Source organism: Neoarius graeffei, chromosome 10, assembly GCF_027579695.1.
Source record: "Neoarius graeffei isolate fNeoGra1 chromosome 10, fNeoGra1.pri, whole genome shotgun sequence".
Lineage (NCBI taxonomy): Eukaryota > Metazoa > Chordata > Actinopteri > Siluriformes > Ariidae > Neoarius > Neoarius graeffei.
The window spans coordinates 35,550,213-35,571,741 of record NC_083578.1 but is presented as its reverse complement, the minus strand read 5'-3'; the positions used below and the strand labels follow the sequence as shown (position 1 = coordinate 35,571,741).

The window sequence follows — 21,529 nt, the reverse complement described above, 5'->3', positions numbered from 1 at the left end:
CCAACAGCTCCTGTTCCACACTCCAGCCCTGTCGGTGGCGGTAATGCACCTTTAAGTTGGTTTGCCAACTGCCATAAAACCTTAAAGAAGAAGGAAATTATCGATATAAAATATTGTTTGTTGAAAGGCCATGCATATGCTTACAAAGCCGGTTTTATTAATGGGGTATGGTTTTCTTTCACGGAGGTTCATTAATGTATTAAGTGTCTAGCATGTATGCTGACCGGAGAACAGTATTCTGTACATTATTTAGGAAATACTCGAAGCTGTAATAATTGCTTGGATTCTGTTAAAGCTACCTGCAAACAAAATGTTTTTCTTTAGTATAATTTGGAGTAATCGTTTTAAAGAATGCGTGCCTAGCACGAGTACTCCGAGTTAGCTTTTTAGATAGACTGTTGTATGAGAATGTGTATGTTCCCTTTTTTGAAGTTGTTGATGTCCGTGACACCTTTATTTCCAGCTCTGTCCTCAGGGGCAGGCCTGTAAGCTCTGTCAGACACAGCCACTGGATCGCCTCAGTGTTTTCACTGAAGACTTCAGTTCCTCTAAGGTCAGTGAGGTGATGTTAGTGGTGAAATTAAAATCCACTTTTAGTTGCGATTCCAATTCGGCTTCTCTTCTCATCCTGAACAGAGCAGAGCCGAAGAAAAAGAAAAAGGTTGACCCGCGCCGTGAGCTTATGGTAAAAGAGCGTCTGAAGAAGAAGGTGAAGAAGCTTGAGAAAATCCCACCTGAGCTTATTCCTATAGAAGATTTTATACTTCCAGCCAAGTGCTTTGATGAGATCAGGTAATATAAAGCCATTCCTTATTTGCTGCTGAATTACAACCCCTGGCAAAAAGTATGGAATCGCCAGTCTTGAATGAGCACTCATTCACACGTTTTATTCTCTAGAACAAACTCAGATCACAAACATGATACAATAATAAAGTCATTCCAAAGTGCACCTTCTTGGCCTTCAGAAACACAAAAAGAAATGAAGAAAAAGCATTGTGAAAGTCCGTAAATGTTACTTTTATAGACCAAGCACAGGGAAAAAAAATATGGAATCATGAAAAACAGACAAACAAAAGAACATTCAAAACACATCACTAGTACTTAGTTGCACCACCTCTGGCTTTTATAACGGCTTGCAGTCTCTTAAGCATGGACTTGATGAGTGACAAACAGTATTCTTCATCAATCTGGTGCCAACTCTCTTTGATTGCAGTTGCCAGATCAGCTTTGCAGGCCGGAGCCTTGTCGTGGACCTTTTTTTTTTCAATTTCCACCACAAGTTTTCTATTGGGTTGAGATCTGGACTATTTGCAGGCCATGACATTGACTGGATGTGTCTTTCACCAAGGAATGCTTTCATGGTTTTTGCTCTATGGCACGATGCATTGTCATCTTGGAAAATTATTTCATCATCCCCAAACATCTTTTCAATTGAAGGGATAAGAAGACTGTCCAAAATGTCAATGCAAACCTGTGCATTTATTGAAGAAGTAACCACAGCCATCTCCCCAGTGCCTTTGCCTGACATGCAGCCCCATATCATCAAGGATTGTGGAAATTTGGGTGTTTTCTTCAGGCAGTCCTCTTCATAAATCTCACTGGAACGGCACCAAACAAAAGTTCCAGCATCATCACCTTGTCCAATGCAGATTCGTGATTCATCACTGAAGATAACTTTCATCCAGTCATCCACAGTCCATGATTGCTTCTCCTTAGCCCATTGTAGTCTTGTTCTTTTCTGTTTAGGTGTCAATGATGGTTTTCTTTTAGTTTTCCTATATGAAAATCCCATTTCCTTTAGGCGATTTCTCATGGTTCGGTCACATACTTGTACATTGACTCCAGCTTCCTCCCGTTTATGCTTCATTTGTTTTGTTGTACTTTTTTGGTTTTCAAGACATATAGCCTTAAGTTTTTTGTCTTGACGCTTTGATGTCTTCCTTGGTCTACCAGTATGCTTGGCTTTAAAAACCTTCCCATGCTGTTTGTACTTGGTCCATATCTTGGATACAGCTGACTGTGAACAGCCCACATCTTTGGCAACCATGCGTGAAGAGTTACCTTCTTTAAGAAGTTTGACAATCCTCTTTTTTGTTTCAAGAGACATCTCTCTTGTTGGAGCCATGATTCTTGCCAATCCACTTGGTCCAGCAGCCCTCCAAGGTGTGATAACTGCGCTGTTTCTAACTGTAGACTAACGAGCAGATCTAATCTGAGGCAGGAGTCAATTTAGGGAAAGGAAATTGACTGGGTGAGTCCTTTATTTTCTACCTGAAAATTGAGTGATTCCATATATTTTTTTTTCCTCAGAATTGAGTGATTCCATATTTTTTTCCCTGTGCTTGGTCTATAAAAGTAACATTTGCTGACTATCACAATGTGTTTTCTTCATTTATTTTAGTGTTTCTGAAGGCCAAGAAGTTGCACTTTGGTATGACTTTATTATTGTATCATGTTTGTGATCTCAATTTGTTCTACAGAATAAAACGTCTGAATGAGTGCTCATCCAAGACTGGTGATTCCATACTTTTTGCCAGGTGTTGTAGAACAGGGTACCCAATTAGTTTAATAAGGCACATGGGGGATGTGATTTGGCCTTAAAGTAAGGCTCAGCATTTGAAATTGTTCACACATACAGCAACAATGTTGAGAATGTAGATGGTTTCTTGTGCACCTATTTACATACACTGGCCTTTCATGTAGGTAACATTTTTACAAGATGAGTCCATTATATCGATGGATAATGGGTGTGGGGTTTTTTTTTTGGACTGTAATGGTCAGTAATTAACAATTGGATGGTGGTGGCAAGTTCTCCTTTCTCATCATTTAGCTATTTGGCCAATCATTTCAGCACAACACAGGTCCTTCTGAACAAGGCAGTACACTCATCTCATCTCATTATCTCTAGCCGCTTTATCCTTCTACAGGGTCGCAGGCAAGCTGGAGCCTATCCCAGCTGACTATGGGCGAAAGGCGGGGTACACCCTGGACAAGTCGCCAGGTCATCACAGGGCTGACACATAGACACAGACAACCATTCACACTCACATTCACACCTACGCTCAATTTAGAGTCACCAGTTAACCTAACCTGCATGTCTTTGGACTGTGGGGGAAACCGGAGCACCCGGAGGAAACCCACGTGGACACAGGGAGAACATGCAAACTCCACACAGAAGGGCCCTCGCCGGCCCCGGGGCTCGAACCCAGGACCTTCTTGCTGTGAGGCGACAGCGCTAACCACTACACCACCGTGCCGCCGGCAGTACACTATATTCATTATTATTTGTATCTCTAAAAAGAACTTTTTTGTTCATCATGCTTATTTGCTGGTTTACAGCAGTGGTAATTGTGCCAGTGGAGCTTGGCTAGATTTTAAGAAGTCAGGCATGTCAACAAATCCAGCCACTGACCTGCACAAGTCAATGCATTCTTGGTGTCAGTCCCAAGTCTGGGTAAATAGGGAGGGTTGCATCAGGAAGGGTATCTGGCGTAAAGCTCATGCCAAGTCAGCTATGCAGATGATGAAGAGGACTAGAACAAAAAGAAGGAATGTCAACAGACCTATGTGTTATTGAAAAGCTATGCTTATAAACATTTCTGTTTAAAAATCGAATTGCCTGTTATGTAGGGCTACTTGCCTTGCCAGTATTTCACCTGCCATTTGACTTTACCTGCAGAATGTAACTTTGAGGGCTTGGGCTGTGTGTTAAATAAGTAGGGGTGGGTTCCCCCCAGCTGAGCCCCCATCACTTGCTCTAACACTGGAGCAAATACTAGTTGTAACCAGTGAAACATTAGATGCTGACGGTGACTCATTTACCTCTCATACATGAAAATCCCTCACCTTTTGGTGAAATTCGCCGTTTTGAAACCAAAATGGGTGACCTACGTGAATCGTGTAGATCTGATGAGAAAAAAAAATTGGGGGGGGTTGATATTGACCCAAAGGGCAAGGAGGTCGCTTCGCACCCATAGACAGTTCGTGCCGGTTTGCGCCTCCTCCTCCTGCTTTGATATTGACGCCATAGCTACGAGTACATCTAGCTGTGAAGGGCAAGCAGCATCATTTCGCGCCTCTTCTCCTGCTGGCCAGAGCGTGCACACATCAGTCAGAATGCAGACCAGACCACCGGAAGCTGGATTGAGTTATCGGACTGAATTTCCTACGTTTTTCAAACTTTCCTGATTGCTATCAAAACAAACAAAACTTCCGTCTTGATTATGTAGCATTCGAAAGAGGGCGCGCGCGTGTCTTTTGACAATCCCTGTGTCTGAAATTGCTCGCTACTCACTATATATGGCACTGGAGACGCCATTTTGTGGTGCTGTCCGTGCTGAAAGAAATCAAATTAAAAGTCTCAAATTTGATTTAATAAAAGACAGCAGCAAAGAAGTAAGTATTCAGCCTTGATTTAAAAAGAACTGAAAGCTGCAGGTACTTCCATATCTTGGCAGGCTGAGTGGTATACTGGGGCACCTCTTGCCAGCAGACCAGGATATCCAGAGGGAACTTGTGCGGTTCAGTGTTGACCTGACCATCCCCAGCTTTAAGGAGAGAGAGAGCATTGTGGAGTGGTGGGGTCATGTCTTCGACAAACCAGACAAGTACCCCTCCCTGGGTGCACTGGTTAAGTGTTGCCTCTCCATCTTTCATGGACCTAGAGTCGAGTCCTCATTTAGTCTGATGAATGATGTAATTGATCAAAGGAGTGGCAACATGAATGTGGAAACATTTAATGCAATACAGACGGTCAAGTACACGCTGATGTCCAGGGGGAAGACAGCTATGCAGCTCTTTAGAAGGGAGGACGTGAAGTTTGGGGAAGTGGACAGAACATTGTGCAAGAACATTAACTCTGCAGCAGCCACATACAAACACCAGCAGAGGGTGAACAAGGAGGAAAAGCAGCAGAGCAAGTATGGCTCTCAAGCAACTTGCAGTGCTCAGCAGGCCAAGAAACAGACTGCTGAAGGAGAGAAGCGGGCAAGGCTGAAACATGTGGCAACTCAGCGAAAGCGGGCCATGGAGACACTGGTGGTCCAGGCAAATAAAAGGAAAAAATGATCACTATTCCTTGTGCGTCTCCACTTTCTTCGTTCTATTATTCACATTTTTTTTCCAGAGCATAATTTCACTATAACTACATGTATTTGTAATGTATGTCCTTCAATACAGTATACTTAGTAAGGAGGCTATAATATTTATTCTGGGGGAGGACCCCCCCCAAACAAAATAAAACAACACCAGAGGCCACGTCACCACTTGCGCACCCTTCTCACCTTTTTCACCCCTGACCCGTTTTCATGCCTGACCTCTAGATGGGGTCTTTTCTCTGTGGATCATGTGCCAATGTGTTTGCTTGTTGAGATTATTTTAGAGGAGACCATTTAGAATATTTAGAGCAGAGAAATGCCTTTACGTCGCTCTTTAAGCTAGTTGACTCCATCTGTCACAGTGAGTTTTTAGCTAGATAAACAGCCAAACCACTTCAGACGTTTCCTTGACAACGTGTTCTCGGTATACCAGTGTTATGGTGCTTTGCAAACACTGTAATAATAATTAGTAATGGTATGAGTAGTAATAATACAGTGCTTTGCAGGCATTGGAATAAGATGTACAAGGAATAACAATACTGTGTAAGCATTGCAATTGACACTTTCATTTGTTGACATGGCACGGCTTGAAATTCGTGGTGGCTAGTTGAAAATAAAGCGGCTGGCTAGTTGAAAATAAAAAATGTATATGAAGCGAAGATTCAGACTAGGGCTGTGCGATATATCGAATATACTCGATATATCTCCGAAAATTCTGTGTGAGATACATAAAATTATTATATTGTAACTATCAAGTATTTTATGGTCATCTGCTGACTTGCATTTGTTTTGTGTTTGTTGCATTTGTTTAAAACATTTTCTGGCAGTTTTCTCCCTGTCCCTCAGGCAGTAACGTGAGAGGCTGCCTAAGGATAAAAAAAACAAAACAATAACATCACACACTCTCCAACCAATCCCAGGCAACATCTAGGTGCTGAAAGGAACTTGCAGGAAGATTTTCTAGTTTCGGTTTACAGCGCTGACTCAGTTCGTGCAATCGCTGGTGTTGCATAGGCTACCGTGTAAGCTCTGTCAATTTCAGCGACAAATTAAAAATGGAAGTGGACGAATTGGTTCCTAAAAGAACTTGTAAGGGGTCAGTCATCTGGCATTTTTTTTGGATATCGCGAGGAGGACGTGGAACAGCAAATGCCAATCTGTAAAGTGTGCGAAAAAAAACTCATCACGAAAGGCAGCAGTACTACAAATATGTTCCATCACCTGAAAACTCCGAACTACTTGCCCACGAGCTAACCCCCCCCCAGCTAAACAAATGACCATAGCGGCCTCGTTCTCCAAAGCCACCCCATGTGAGAAAACGAGTCAGAGATGGAGAGCTATAACGGATGCAATCACTAACTTCATTGCCGAAGACATGATCCCAGTTAGTATAGTGGAAAAACCAGGCTTCCAAAAATTACTAAACACACTCGATCCCAAATATGAGTCGCCTGGTCGCAGACATTTTACAGAGAAGGCAATACCGGAATTATACACATCTAAGAGGCAGAGCCAGAAAACATTCAGTTCAAAAGTGTGCAAAGAGAAAAATTATGTTTTGCAGATCTCTCTTTTCTCTCCTGTAATCTCTCTCTATTGTGAATGTTCCAGTGGTTCTCAGTAGTCAGGTTAATAGCTTGGAGATCTACCTCTATTTTTTAAAATAATTTAATGAAAGAGCACTTTTCTTATTTAGGCTAAATGTCTTTCTCAGTGTTGAGCTTGCACTTTATTGATTTGAGTTCTGAGCAGCTCTGTATTGTGTTGCCCCTTTGTTGCAATTTTCAAGATGTTTTTTTCAGTTTGTGCCACATCTTTGTTGAATAAAAATACTTATTTCAACTCAATTGTGATTAATCACGAGCATGAAAATTTAAAATGTGTTGTTGAAAACCACCTGTAAAGTTAACCAAGAATGTTATTTAATCTGCAGGGATTGTAGTGAGAACAGTAAAGAGTAAAAGTTAGATTTCATGGGGTCCTTTACAGGAGATTTCAATATTATCGTGAAATGGAGAAAATGTATTGGGATATTCATTTTTTCCCATATCGCACAGCCCTAATTCAGACACACCGTCAACTAAAGCCGCCACATATTAAGTGTGTGCCATGTCTGTGTTAATCAATGTGTTTATCGGCAGGACGGAAAATACAGAAGAATTCCGAATCATATTGTGTACGAGTCAGGCTGTCGGTTTTTTCACTACTGCGCATGCATATAACACATCTCGTTGAATATCGCAGTAATCACGTTATCAAATTCAATAGATGTGGCCACATTATCGCCCATTTAAACACGTGTTTTTGTTGTTGTTGTTTACATCTACATCTGCCAAAGCTATGTTGCGATGTGGAATTTTCTGAAAGGTACAGAAACCGCCAGAGACGGGGACAAAGCGACCTCGGTCTGAATAGTAGAGCAGGTTAAGCAAACCATCGTGCACTTTGTGATATAAGCATGAAATTTGGCATGATTGTTGCTTATAGGTCACTTTTTCAGAAAAAAGTGCTAGCCACGAAAAAAATTCAATATGGCGGCCATTTTTCAAGATGGCCGCCAGACGCATCCTCGTTTCATGTTTTTGTTAAGAAAACACAGAACAAATTGTTATATAAACATGAAATTTGGCAATAATGTTCTGTGTAGGTCATGTTATCAGTTAAAAGTGCTAGCCCTCCAGAAAATTCAATATGGCGGCCATTTTTCAAGATGGCCGCCAGACGCGTACCCATTTTGTGGCTTTGTTAAAAAGCCACAGTGCATATTGTCATATGAACCTGAAATTTGGCAATAATGTTCTGTGTAGGTCATGTTTTCAGTTGAAAGTGCTAACAGACCAAAACATTCAATATGGCAGCCATTTTTCAAGATGGCTGCCAGACGCACATCCCTGTTGTGTGGTTGTGCTCATGTGTGCCCCTAAAATGGACTGCTATTGCCGGGATGGCAATGAGCCCTCATTGCTTACAAAATATCCCAAATGGCTTGCGAACCACACAGCCTCTGGCAGTCAAGTGTCCACCCTAGCCTTCCAGAGCCGGCAGAGGTGATTTTGCAGATAGAGGTGGGGCGAAAGGCGGGTATCTGGCACCTCAAAACCAGTTGCTCTTGGCAGAAGAAACTGAGTAATGGCACTAACTGGAAGGGGATGAGGAGGACGAGTAATGGCACTTACTGGAACAGGACTATGAGGACGCCGAGTAATGGCACATCTTCTGGCAGTTCATAGGGCGTAAGAAGAGAGTGTATGTCGCTCACTACCAGGGCACACTGGTGACAGACACTGCTGTGAAACTCAGCATGGGGTTCAATGTCAGCTAAACATTGAGTTAGTATCCCAAATGCTATCTAATACGCCACTGAAATATTAGATAGACGTACCTGAATCGACAGGTTGTGCCAACGCGGAAGAGCCGAGCCAAGGATAACAGGGGCTTTTAAGTTATCCGGATAGTGTACAGATCGCATGGGATTTAAATGACATTGGATGAACGATCGGGCTAGGTGTAGGGCAGTTGCATGACCCTAGTTGTATCCCATACATCAAAGTGAGCAAAAGGCGGTAAAAGGGTAAACCCTCGGCCTCAACTGTCAAATGATGGATGCCAATTCCATACCTACATGTAGAACTGACTGGAGTAAATGCCGCCTTTGCCAGGAGGAAAAAAAGAATGAATTTCTCATATCTCCTTTAGGTTCCTTCCAAAGAGCCCAAGATTATGCTGGGTACAGTAATATTGCGAGAAATGTACCATTGTTTCATGCCATCAATGATATGCCGATAGCGATTAACCCATCAAGGCTGGATGAAGGAGATGGTATAGAAGCCACTCTTATACGAAAACAGGCAAAATATCACAGCAGTTGCCGACTCATGTTCAACAACTCCAAGCTGGAAAGAGCACAGAACAGGAGTCGAGCTTTGCCCGGCACATCCGATCCGACTGATAATCCCCGAATCAAGAGACGAAAATCTGACACTCAAAAACTAGAATGTTTTTTTCTGTGAAGAACAAGATGATATTTCCAACCTATCTGAAGGAATGACAGCAAAACTGAATGACCATCTCAATCGATATGCCAGAACTCTGAATGATGGGAAGCTACTGGCAAAGTGCTGGAGATGTTGTAGCTCTGGAGGTTAAGTACCATACTCGTTGCCTCACAAACTTGTACAATCAAGAAAGAGCCTACCTCAATTCACTGGAGAAAGCGGAGGGTAGTGACCCCGCCAAGGATTTATACCCAGTAGCATTTTCTGAGCTTGTAATCTACATCATGGAAAGCAAGGTTTCCAACACTGAAGAAGCACCAGTTGTATTCCGGCTGGCAGACCTAGTGTCCCTCTACAAACTTCGCTTAAACCAGCTTGGAGTTGCTTTGCCAACGGTCCATTCTACCCGGTTGAAGGAACAGCTCATTGCTAGGATTCCTGAACTTGAAGCCCATAACAAGGGACGGGATATAATTTTTGGGGGGGCTAGCACTTTTAGCTGATAACATGACCTACACAGAACATTATTGCCAAATTTCATGTTCATATCATAATTTGCACTTTTTTTTTTTTAGCAAAACCACAAAACAGGGACACGTCTGGCGGCCATCTTGAAAAAATGGCCACCATATTGAATTTTTTCGTGGCTAGCACTTTTTTCTGAAAAAGTGACCTATCAGCAACAATCGTGCCAAGTTTCATGCTTCTATCACAAAGTGCACGATTTGGAGCAAAATCTGCCTTAAAGGAACAGTCCACCATACTTCCATAATGAAATATGCTCTTATCTGAATTGAGACGAGCTGCTCCGTACCTCCCCGAGCTTTGCGCGACCTCCCAGTCAGTCAGACGCGCTGTCACTCCTGTTAGCAATGTAGCTAGGCTCAGCATGGCCAACAGTATTTTTGGGGGCTGTAGTTAGATGCGACCAAACTCTTCCGCGTTTTTCCTGTTTACATAGGTTTATATGACCAGTGATATGAAACAAGTTCAGTTACACAAATTGAAACGTAGCGATTTTCTATGCTATGGAAAGTCCGCACTATAATGACAGGCGTACTAACACCTTCTGCGCGCTTCGGCAGCGTATTGATATCTGAGCTCCGTATCAATGCGCTGCCGAAGCACGCAGAAGGTGTTAGTACGCCTGTCATTATAGTGTGGACTTTCCATAGCATAGAAAATCGCTACGTTTCAATTTGTGTAACTGAACTTGTTTCATATCACTGGTCATATAAACCTATGTAAACAGGAAAAACGCGGAAGAGTTTGGTCACATCTAACTACAGCCCCAAAAAATACCATTGGCCATACTGAGCCTAGCTACATCGCTAACAGGAGTGACAGCGCGTCTGACTGCGTCTGACTGACTGGGAGGTCGCGCAAAGCTCGGAGAGGTATGGAGCAGCTCGTCTCAATTCAGATAAGAGCATATTTCATTATGGAAGTACGGTGGACTGTTCCTTTAACCTGCTCCACTAGAAGAAGAGAAAACGGCCGCCGATAAAGTGTACAAGAAGGAGAAATGACAGGACTTGTAAGCAAACGTGGGAGCAGGGTAGGCCTTGGCTGCGATATGATTTTTATGGAATAATTTTTTTTTTTTTTCAAGTTGATTCCTAGTCAATATGAAGCTCCTAATGCTTTCTCTCTCTTAAATGGTTAAATACAGAAAGCATGTTGGACATATTTTAGGTGCTATAGTCATGATAGTAAGTATATTTGTTTTCAATACTCATACGCCAAGTTGCCAAGTCTTCCAATATATTATTATTTGTTGATATTATGGTGCTCTGTGTTGTTCTCATTTATGTATTTAACAACAGTATCAAAATACTCGGGTCTTGAAATAAATGCACATTAGTCATGAACAATGGTAACTACTGTGTTATTTTTGACAGAAGTAAAATTCATACATGAACAAATTTTGGCTAGTTGATTTTCTGTTTGGCTAGTTACTTTGGAAGGTAACTAGTCTGGCTGGCTGGTGAAAAAAATATGAATTTCTAGGCCTGCATGGTCATGTGGTTTGTGATAGTTTATTGAGATTACATTTAATTTGTAGATTTTAATTGCAAGATTTGTGAATAGACTTTAAAGATGGCACCAGGTGCGTGTGGAGCGTCGGCAGCAATATTGGTTTATGCATTGTTTTTAAATGTTTTGGGTTTTAGATTTGAAAATTGTCACGAGTATTGCCACAACTACTGTGGAAGCACACCTGTTCAAGAGTTTTTGGACAGAGGCAATTGATCCTCAGCGAATGCTGAGGAAAAAACTTTTTGGACATGGCAGTGTTGCTCTGATCACCATACAGTCCAGTCTCGCTGGTAAGGCAAATGGAGCCCGAGAAATGCAACAAGCTGATGCTTTTGACACCATATTATCCATCTGTCTGCTGCTTTCTGGAGATATCCATCAGTGTCCTGGCCCAAACAAATTACACGTGAAACACTAGCCAAATGCCAGCTGTAGAAGTGTGACTGTCCTAACTGTGGAAAGGTGGTGAGAGTTTACATGAAAGCAGTTGCTTGTGACTTTTGTGATGTCTTTTGTTCACATAAAATGTGGGAATATTGCTTTGAAAACGTATGATTTGGCCGTAAGGAATAAATCCGACATTCCCCTGGCGTGCAGTAGGTGCTGTTTGAATGAAATGTCATCAGAAAATCACTAATGTGTACCAAATGTGTCTCACTGAGAGCCAAAAATTGACCATGTCCTTCCCAGCAGAAACCTATGGTATATTGCCACAAATTATGTTTAGTATATACCTGTAAAATTTTCCTTACTAATCTTCAACGGCGGGCAGCACGGTGGTGTAGTGGTTAGCGCTGTCACCTCACAGCAAGAAGGTCCAGGTTCGAGCCCCGTGGCCAATGAGGAGGGCCTTTTTGTGCGGAGTTTGCATGTTCTCCCCATGTCCACGTGGGTGTCCTCCGGGTGCTCCGGTTTCCCCCACAGTCCAAAGACATGCAGGTTAGGTTAACTGGTGACTCTAAATTGACCGTAGGTGTGAATGTGAGTGTGAATGGTTGTCTGTGTCAGCCCTGTGATGACCTGGCAACTTGTCCAGGGTGTACCCTGCCTTTAGCCTGTAGTCAGCTGAAATGGACTCCAGCTTGCCTGCAACCCTGTAGAATGGGATAAAGCGGCTAGAGATGATGAGATAAGATGAGGAATCTTCAACGGCAAAAAAGTTACATACATTCAAGTTATGGCACTGTCAGAGTACTACTTTTATATCACTATAAAAGACATTGCTTTTTATTCAAGGATGCTTTTCATGTTCTGATTAACTAACAAAATATTCAGGTCTACAATTTTTAAAAGCAATGCTATCCCCAATACTTTTGCTTTAACTCTCTAGCAAGATCAGAATTTTCGGCATGTGGTGTAGTGTCCGTAGGCCCCATTTTATCTCATACAAAGAGTCAATTGCATAAAAAGCTATAGGCAGCTTAAATCATTCATTTTCTCCGTATGTGACAGAAACAAATACACAAGGAACGTTTTTCATGATGCAGGCCAGTCCAGCTATGAACTTGTCTCCTGCAAATGTAAGGAGGGTTGTGTTAGGCAGTGCAAGTGCAAAAAAGCTGCCTTAGAGTGCATGGCCCTTTGTTTCTGTGAAGACGAGTGCGAATAAACTTCTCCTTGATTGAAAACCCTAGGTTTGGCCAGGGTATTGTCACAACCGCTGTGAGTCTTGAGGTAGAAGGATGCTTCTAAGAAATTCTAAATCTTCCTATTTCAAATTATGCAAAAGGCAATTCACAAGGGTATAGTAAATAAATTTAACTAATTATGTTCTCCAATATCAAATTATATCCATCCCACATAAGAAAATTGTTGTTGCTGGTGGCCATTTTGAAAAATGGCTGCCATGGCCACCATATTGAAAATTCAAGATGGCTCCATATCCAATTATTTTCAGAATGCCTTTGGCTATAAGTGTACCAAATTCCATGCTTTTATCACAAAGTGCACAATTCCTCCCTAATTTTGAGCTACTGTAAGCTACTCCACTATTGGGCTTTGTTTAAGCAGCACCTTATAGCTGCACTTGATGTTGTTGCATCAGTGAAGGAAACAAGAATGAAGCAGAGAAGTGCCAATTGAATAACTTCTGAAATTCTGGATCTTATCAGACAATGTGCTAGATGGTTCAGAAAGTTCAAGAAATCAAAATTGCCTCGTGATTTGATACATACATCCACTTTAGAAACCAGGTTAGCTATAAGGTACAGAAAACAAAGTCTGAATTTTATGCTGATGCTATTGCTGCAAACTCCTATCAAACTAAAAAGCTGTGGAAGGTACTTAATGATATGGGTTCCACAGGAAAGTCAAAATCAAAGTCTGGCAATATTGGATTAGTTATTGAGGATAAGATGTGTTTTCATAAATGGCAGGTTGCTTGTCATTTTAATTTTTTTTTTTTTAACAACCATTGCTGCCAGTCTGGTTGATAAGTTGCCTAATGTTTCAGGTAGATACGGCCAGGAATTTGTAAAGACAAAAATGTTATTCCTGACACTTTTGAAATGAGCCCTGTCTCAGAGGAGAGGGTGAGGACATGTCTATCCACTTTGTCTATGAATAAAGCCACTGGACTGGATCTTATTCCATCCAGATTTCTGAGGGATAATGCTAGTGTACTAACCCATATAATACGTCTATCTTTAAGTCAGAGTATTTTTCCAAGTGAAATGAAGAGTGCCAGGGTAGTCCCCCTTTTTAAGAAAAATAACAGATCAGATGTTGGCAATTATAGCCCAGTATCAATCCTGACAGCCATATCGAAGGTGTGTGAGCAGGTAGAGGAGTATCTAGTCAGGCAAAATCTGCTGTATGAGTTCCAGTCTGGCTTTAGAGCAGCATACTCTACTGAAACATGTCTTATTCATTTATTTGATTATATTTGACAGAACCTTGATGAAGGAAAGTATGTTGGCATGATTCTTCTTGATTTGCAGTAAGCCTTTGATACTGTAAATCATAAAATACTACTATCAACACTACACTGTATAGGCTTCAGAAGTACTGCTGTAAAATGGTTCACTTCATATCTGACTGGAAGAACTCAAGTTTGTGATGTTGAGGTGACCATATCAGAACCTTAGAATATTACATGTGGGGTGTCCCAAGGTTCTATTCTGGGCCCCCTTTTATTTCTAGTTTATATCAATGATTATGCCAGCTGTGGTGAAATGTAAGCTTCTTTTATATGCTGATGACTCTGTATAACTGGTTCCTGGGAGTGATGTTGGTGAGATTGAGAATACTCGGAGAGAGTTAGCAAGTGGCTTATTGACAACAAGCTCTCAATACATCTGGGTAAAACTGAGTCCATTTTATTTAGAACTAAGAGGAAGTTGTCAGAAACTAATGTGCTAAAGGTTAAATGTACAGTGGTGCTTGAAAGTTTGTGAACCCTTTAGAATTTTCTGTATTTCTGCATAATTATGACCGAAAACATCAGATTTTCACACGAGTCCTAAAAGTAGATAAAGAGAACCCAGTTAAACAAATGAGACAAAAATATTATACTTGGTCCTTTATTTATTGAAGAAAATGATCCAATATTACATATCTGTGAGTGGCAAAAGTATGTGAACCTCTAGGATTAGCAGTTAATTTGAAGGTGAAATTAGTCAGGTGTTTTCAGTCAGCGGGATGACAATCAGATGTAAGTGGGCACCCTGTTTTATTTAAAGAACAGGGATCTATCAAAGTCTGATCTTCACAACACGTTTGTGGAAGTGTATAATGGCATGAACAAAGGAGATTTCTGAGGACCTCAGAAAAAGCGTTGTTGATGCTCATCAGGCTGGAAAAGGTTACAAAACCATCTCTAAAGAGTTTGGACTCCACCAATCCACAGTCAGACAGATTGTGTACAAATGGAGGAAATTCAAGACCATTGTTACCCTCCCCAGGAGTGATCGAGTCAACAAAGATCACTCCAAGAGCAAGGCGTGTAATAGTTGGTGAGGTCACAAAGGACCCCAGGGTAACTTCTAAGCAACTGAAGGTCTCTCTCACATTGGCTAATGTTAATGTTCATGAGTCCACCATCAGGAGACCACTGAACAACAATGGTGTGCATGGCAGGGTTGCAAGGAGAAAGCTACTGCTCTCCAAAAAGCACATTGTTGCTCGTCTGCAGTTTGCTAAAGATCACGTGGACAAGCCAGAAGGCTATTGGAAAAATGTTTTCTGGACGGATGAGACCAAAATAGAACTTTTTGGTTTAAATGAGAAGCATTATGTTTGGAGAAAGGAAAACACTGCATTCCAGCATAAGAACCTTATCCCATCTGTGAAACATGGTGGTGGTAGCATCATGGTTTGGGCCTGTTTTGCTGCATCTGGGCCAGGATGGCTTGCCATCATTGATGGAACAATGAATTCTGAATTATACCAGTGAATTCTAAAGGAAAATGTCAGGACATCTGTCCATGAACTGAATCTCAAAAGAAGGTGGGTCATGCAGCAAGACAACGACCCTAAGCACACAAGTTGTTCTACCAAAGAATGGTTAAAGAAGAATAAAGTTAATGTTTTGGAATGGCCAAGTCAAAGTCCTGACCTTTAATCCAATCAAAATGTTGTGGAAGGACCTGAAGTGAGTAGTTCATGTGAGGAAACCCACCAACATCCCAGAATTGAAGCTGTTCTGTACGGAGGAATGGATTAACATTCCTCCAAGCCGGTGTGCAGGACTGATCAACAGTTACCGGAAACGTTTAGTTGCAGTTATTGCTGTGCTAGGGGGTCACACCAGATACTGAAAGCAAAGGTTCACATACTTTTGCCACTCACAGATATGTAATATTGGATCATTTTCCTCAATAAATAAATGACCAAGTATGGGGCGTCGTGGCTCAGGTGGCTGGGGCGCCGTACCGTGAATCCGGGGGCCCGGGTTCGATTCTGGCCTGGGGTCATTTCCCGATCCCTCCCCGTCTCTCTCTCGCTCATTTCCTGTCCTGTCTCTACACTGTCCTATCCAATAAAGGTGAAAAAAGCCCCCCCCCCCCCCCCCCCCCCCCCCCCAAAAAAAAATAAATAAATAAATAAATGACCAAGTATAATATTTTTGTCTCTTTTTTTAACAGAGTTCTCTTTATCTACTTTTAGGACTTGTGTGAAAATCTGATTGTATTTTCGGTCATATTTATACAGAAACATATAAATTCTAAAGGGTTCACAAACTTTCAAGCACCACTGTTATGACATTGAAATAGTGTCACAAGCAAACGTTACATACTTGGGGTTAACATTAGAACAGTCACTAACTTGTGAATCTATTGCTGCCAGAATATTATCCAAGTGTGCCAGTAAATTGAAATTTCTGTTTTGTAGGACAAGGCATTTGGAATTTTCTATCAAGAAATTACTTGTCTTATCACTGATTCAATGTCACTTTGACTATGCATGTCCTGCTTGGTACTTTGGACTGTCAGCTAAACTTTAAAAACAAACTGCAAGTGACTCATATTGGTAGTGATGAATTTAAAAGGGTAGGACTGCTGCCAGTATATCATGTATAATGTCATGAATGGTTATGCTCCCAAATATTTATGCTCTCATATAACAATGGTTCATACACAGCATAATCATAACACTAGGGCCAGTGTCCGATCTTGTAAAGTGTCCCGAGTCAGTAATGCAGCCACACATGCTTTTTTCTACACTGGTATCATGTTCTGGAATAGTTTGCCACTTTCCATCAAAATCTTAAATATCAGAGGGGCTTTTAGAAGTCAGGTTAAGACTTTTTATGGAATAGAGTAACAGATTCATAATGAATTTGGTGAGATTTGTCTCTTTGCAGGGTAGTGTTATTACCTCCACCAAGGAGGTTATGTTTTCGGTAGCGTTGGTTTGTTTGTTGGTTTGTCTGTTAGCAACATTACGGAAAAAGTAATGAACGGATTGCTCTGAAATTTTTTCCAGAGGTGTGACTGGGCACAAGTAACAATCCATTAAATTTTGGCGGTGATCCGGATCACCTTCTGGATCCCGGATTTTTTTAAAGGATTAATTTTTTCCCCATTGAAATGAATGGGCGTGTGACGCAAAAAAACAGATTTTTCCTTCTGTAGGCCAAACCGTAAGGTGTAAAGTCATGAAACTTGTTACACTGATAGAGGAGTGGACCCTGATTGATTGTACGTCTCGCGCTGTAGCGCCACCAACTGATCACAGTCTTGCATGCGTTCATGCACGTAACTTTTGATCCGTATGTCCGATTTTCATAAGTCTGGTGCTGTTGGAATCCTTGGAGCTAGACGATTCCAACGCACCCTATGACGTCATTCGTCGCCTAATTAGATTTTCCGCCATTTTGAATTTTGTCCAAAGTGAAGGTGGAGTGACCCTGGCCGCATGTTTTGTCCGATAATCACGAAACTTGGCACACATGATCTCCAGTCTATGCCTAATGAATGATATTCGTTTCACTCTCATACGTAGAATCGTTCGCCCGTGGCAACCAATCAAAATCGATGGCGAAGCCACCAAACAGGATGTGAGCTCGTATCACAGAAATGCTTTGACGTATCAAGACCATGTTTAGTGGCATGACTTTGGACACCATCCAAACTACCCTCATCAAATATGGTGTCATTTGGCCACTAGGGAGCGTCACAATTAGCAAAAACGTATTTTGGCTCATATCTCAAACGCTTTGACATATCAAGACCATATTTGTTTAGATGACTTTCAGCACCAGTTCATGTACCCTCATCAAATTTGGTGTCATTTGGCCACTAGGGGGTGCCACAATGAGCAAAAATGTGTTTTGGGTCATATCTCTTTACGGATTTAGAATTACACCTACATTTTCATGTTAGTGATGCTCTGGGATGTCCCTGTAAAGAACCTTGCCAGCCTGTCATCTCCGTATGAGAATCCGCCTTGTGTCTTGGCCAAACTTTCGCGTGTTGACATGTGGGTCAAAACTTGTCATGTGGGTGTGCGGTTGCCTCTCTTGCCAGGTCGCCATGGCGGCGCACCTGAGCAAGCACACTTTCGCATTTTCTCCAGAAATGCATTCTTGTTGTTGTTGTTGTTGTTGTTATTATTATTATCTCTGCCAAGGAGGTTATGTTTTTGGTAGCGTTGGTTTGTTTGTTTGTCTGTTAACAACATTACGGAAAAAGTAATGAACGGATTGCTCTGAAAGTTTTTCCAGATGTGTGACTGGGCACAAGTAACAATCCATTAAATTTTGGCGGTGATCCGGATCACCTTCTGGATCCCGGATTTTTTTAAAGGATTCTTGGTGGAGGTCTGCGCTCTCCGAGTGCTTTTCTAGTTATTTTGTGTGATTTGTCCCTTTTTTTGTTTTAGTAATGTTCTTGGACTTGTCTGTATTTTGTGTTTTATTGTTTTCATGTTTTACGTCTTAACATCAAGGACCATGTTGGAAATACAGTTGTGCTCATAAGTTTATATACCCTGGCAGAATCTATGATTCTTTGACCATTTTTCAGAGAATATGAATGATAACACAAAAACATCTTTTCCACTCATGCTTAGTGGTTGGGTGAAACCATTTATTGTCAAATGACTGTGTTTTCTCTTTTTAAATCATAATGACAACAGAAACTACCCAAATGACCCTGATCAAAAGTTCACTTACCCTGGTGATTTTGGCCTGATAACATGCACAGAAGTTGACACAAATGGGTTTGAATGGCTACTAAAGGTAGCATCCTCACCTGTGATCTGTTTGCTTGTGTGTGTGCATAAAAGCTGAGTGAGTTTTTGGGATCCAGACAGACTCTTGCATCTTTCATCCAACCACTGATGTTTCTGGATTCTGAGTCATGGGGAAAGCAAAAAATTGTCAACGGATCTACGGGAAAAGGTAGTTGAACTGTATAAAACAGGAAAGGGATACAAAAAGATATCCACGGAATTGATAATGCCAGTCAGCAGTGTTCAAACTGTGATTAACAAATGGAAAATCAGGGGCTCTGTTAAAACCAAACCACGGTCAGGTAGACCAACAAAAATTTATGCCAAACAGCACAGAGACAAGCCTCAAAACTTCTGGAACAAGGTAATTTGGAGTGATGAGACCAAAATTGAACTTTTTGGCCACAACCATAAACGTTACATTTGGAGAGGTGTCAACAAGGCCTATGATGAAAGGAACACCATTCCTACTGTAAAGCGTGGAGGTGGATTGCTGATGTTTTGGGGATGTGTGAGCTACAAAGGCACAGGAAACTTGGTCACAGTTGAAGGAAAGATGAATGCAGCACGTTATCAGCAAATACTGGAGGCAAATTTGCACTCATCAGCCCGGAAGCTGTGCATGGGACGTACTTGGACATTCCAACATGACAACGATCCAAAACACAAGGCCAAGTCAACCTGTCATTGGCTACAGCAGAACAAAGTGAAGGTTCTGGAGTGGCCATCTCAGTCCCCTGACCTCAATATCATCGAGCCACTCTGGGGAGATCTCAAACGCGCAGTTCATGCAAGACAGCCCAGGAATTTACAGGAAGTGGAGGCTTTTTGCCAAGAAGAATGGGCAGCTTTACCATCTGAGAAAATAAAGAGCCTCATCCACAACTACCACAAAAGACTTCAGGCTGTCATTGATGTTAGAGGGGGCAATACATGGTATTAAGAACTGGGGTATGTAAACTTTTGATCAGGGACATTTGGATGTTTTTTGTTGTCATTATGATTTAAAAATAGAAAACAGTTGTTTATCAATAAATGGCTTCACCCAACCACTAACCATGAGTGGGGAAAAACGTTTTTGTGTTATCATTCATATTCTCTGAAAAAAAAGGCCAAGAAAGCAAAAATTCTGCCAGGGTATGTAAACTTATGAGCACAACTGTAAGTGTTTTTCACTTTAACATGTTATCCTTTTGGATTTTATTTCTGTCAATCCAAAATAAAATCAATCAAAACAGATTTAGTTACATACTTAAGTGCCGGCGGCACGGTGGTGTAGTGGTTAGCGCTGTCGCCTCACAGCAAGAAGGTCCTGGGTTCGAGCCCCAGGGCCGGCGAGGGCCTTTCTGTGTGGAGTTTGCATGTTCTCCCCGTGTCCGCGTGGGTTTCCTCCGGGTGCTCCGGTTTCCCCCACAGTCCAAAGACATGCAGGTTAGGTTAACTGGTGACTCTAAATTGACCGTAGGTGTGAATGTGAGTGTGAATGGTTGTCTGTGTCTATGTGTCAGCCCTGTGATGACCTGGCGACTTGTCCAGGGTGTACCCCGCCTTTCGCCCGTAGTCAGCTGGGATAGGCTCCAGCTTGCCTGCGACCCTGTAGAAGGATAAAGCGGCTAGAGATAATGAGATGAGATGAGACTTAAGTGCCACTTCAAGTAATTTTTTTTTAATAGTATTATAATCTTTCTTATGACGTTCCACAGAATACAACATCTGTACTTCTATTGCCATTTTCAGCATTAGATTTAGAGATGAAGCCCCAGTGTTTTAAAGGCAGATCAGGGTCATAATTTTCTCCATAGATAAAAGGTAGTTTGGGTGGAGCTGAACTTTTGTATTGAATAATTTAATTGTGTTCTTTCAGAGTCCGCAGCCCTCCAAAGCTGTCTTTTGAAGAGAATGAGCGAAGGGCACTGCTGCTTAAGGAATGGTCCAGATACAAAAACTCCCAGCACCAGGCAGAGATGGCAGCTATTGAAGAAGTTCTAAAGGCCCAGACACAAGCTTTAAAAGAGCTTCAGCTGGAATCAGAAGAGCTTTACAAAGCAGCAGTCAGCCCTGACAGTAGTTTTTTCCCTTTCCAATACCATGGTCCCTGCTATACGCCACCTATTCCAAACCAAGAAGCTCCTGATGGCAAATATAATAACATTACACGAGTGTACACGCAATGATGTAACCTAGTGACTGTCACTAGTACGAACGTAAAACATGTGAGGGAACTGTACTTCTGGTTTGGCATTTCTTTCCATTTGAAATCATTTCATGACTAATATTGAAGTTGTATGAAATGTTTATCTGTAGAAAAGCAAGTTGTGTTCATTTGTTCTTAAAGTTTGTGTTCTTACAGGCTAAGTGTGCTATATTGTGTGCTCATACTATGAAAAACTGACTAAATAAATCTTCATTATTGTTCTATCAAGTAATATTATTCTGTCAGCTTTGTGCTAATGATAACTGGTTTATTTCATTCAACATGCTTTTATGCACCAGAGCCTCAGTAATTAGGCAGAAAATCCACTTTGTATTTCATTTGTAGTAACAGAGATGCAAGCAGCAATTAAGGGGCCAAGCACTTTCTATCCCCACCTCTAGTGACCGAGGAAGACCGGAAGCCATTGGTGTAATCTGCACATTCTCCCCAGGAGATGTGCAAAAATTGAAGGCAAAGCATAAAGCCTTTGCTGAGATATTGGCCCCTTTTACACACAACCTGTTCAAGGC

General features: G+C 41.6%; 1 protein-coding gene across 1 annotated transcript; it reads left to right on the top strand.

Moving 5' to 3' along the window:
• Positions 1-59: 59 nt before the first annotated feature.
• On the top strand, positions 60-21,227 carry mrpl40 (mitochondrial ribosomal protein L40). Its single transcript, XM_060931737.1, has 4 exons — positions 60-165; positions 464-553; positions 637-792; positions 20,670-21,227. Exons 1-4 carry the CDS (start codon positions 131-133, stop codon positions 20,977-20,979), a joined length of 591 nt encoding a protein of 196 aa, XP_060787720.1. The 5' UTR covers positions 60-130; the 3' UTR covers positions 20,980-21,227.
• Positions 21,228-21,529: the final 302 nt, after the last annotated feature.

Bases quoted from the DNA above. Each gene is read 5' to 3' on its own strand.
- mrpl40 (XM_060931737.1), top strand. From the start codon at position 131: ATGCATATGCTTACAAAGCCGGTTTTATTAATGGG. The intron at 166-463 runs GTATGGTTTTCT...CTTTATTTCCAG, and splicing joins AAGCCGGTTTTATTAATGGG to CTCTGTCCTCAGGGGCAGGC. The intron at 793-20,669 runs GTAATATAAAGC...GTGTTCTTTCAG, and splicing joins AAGTGCTTTGATGAGATCAG to AGTCCGCAGCCCTCCAAAGC.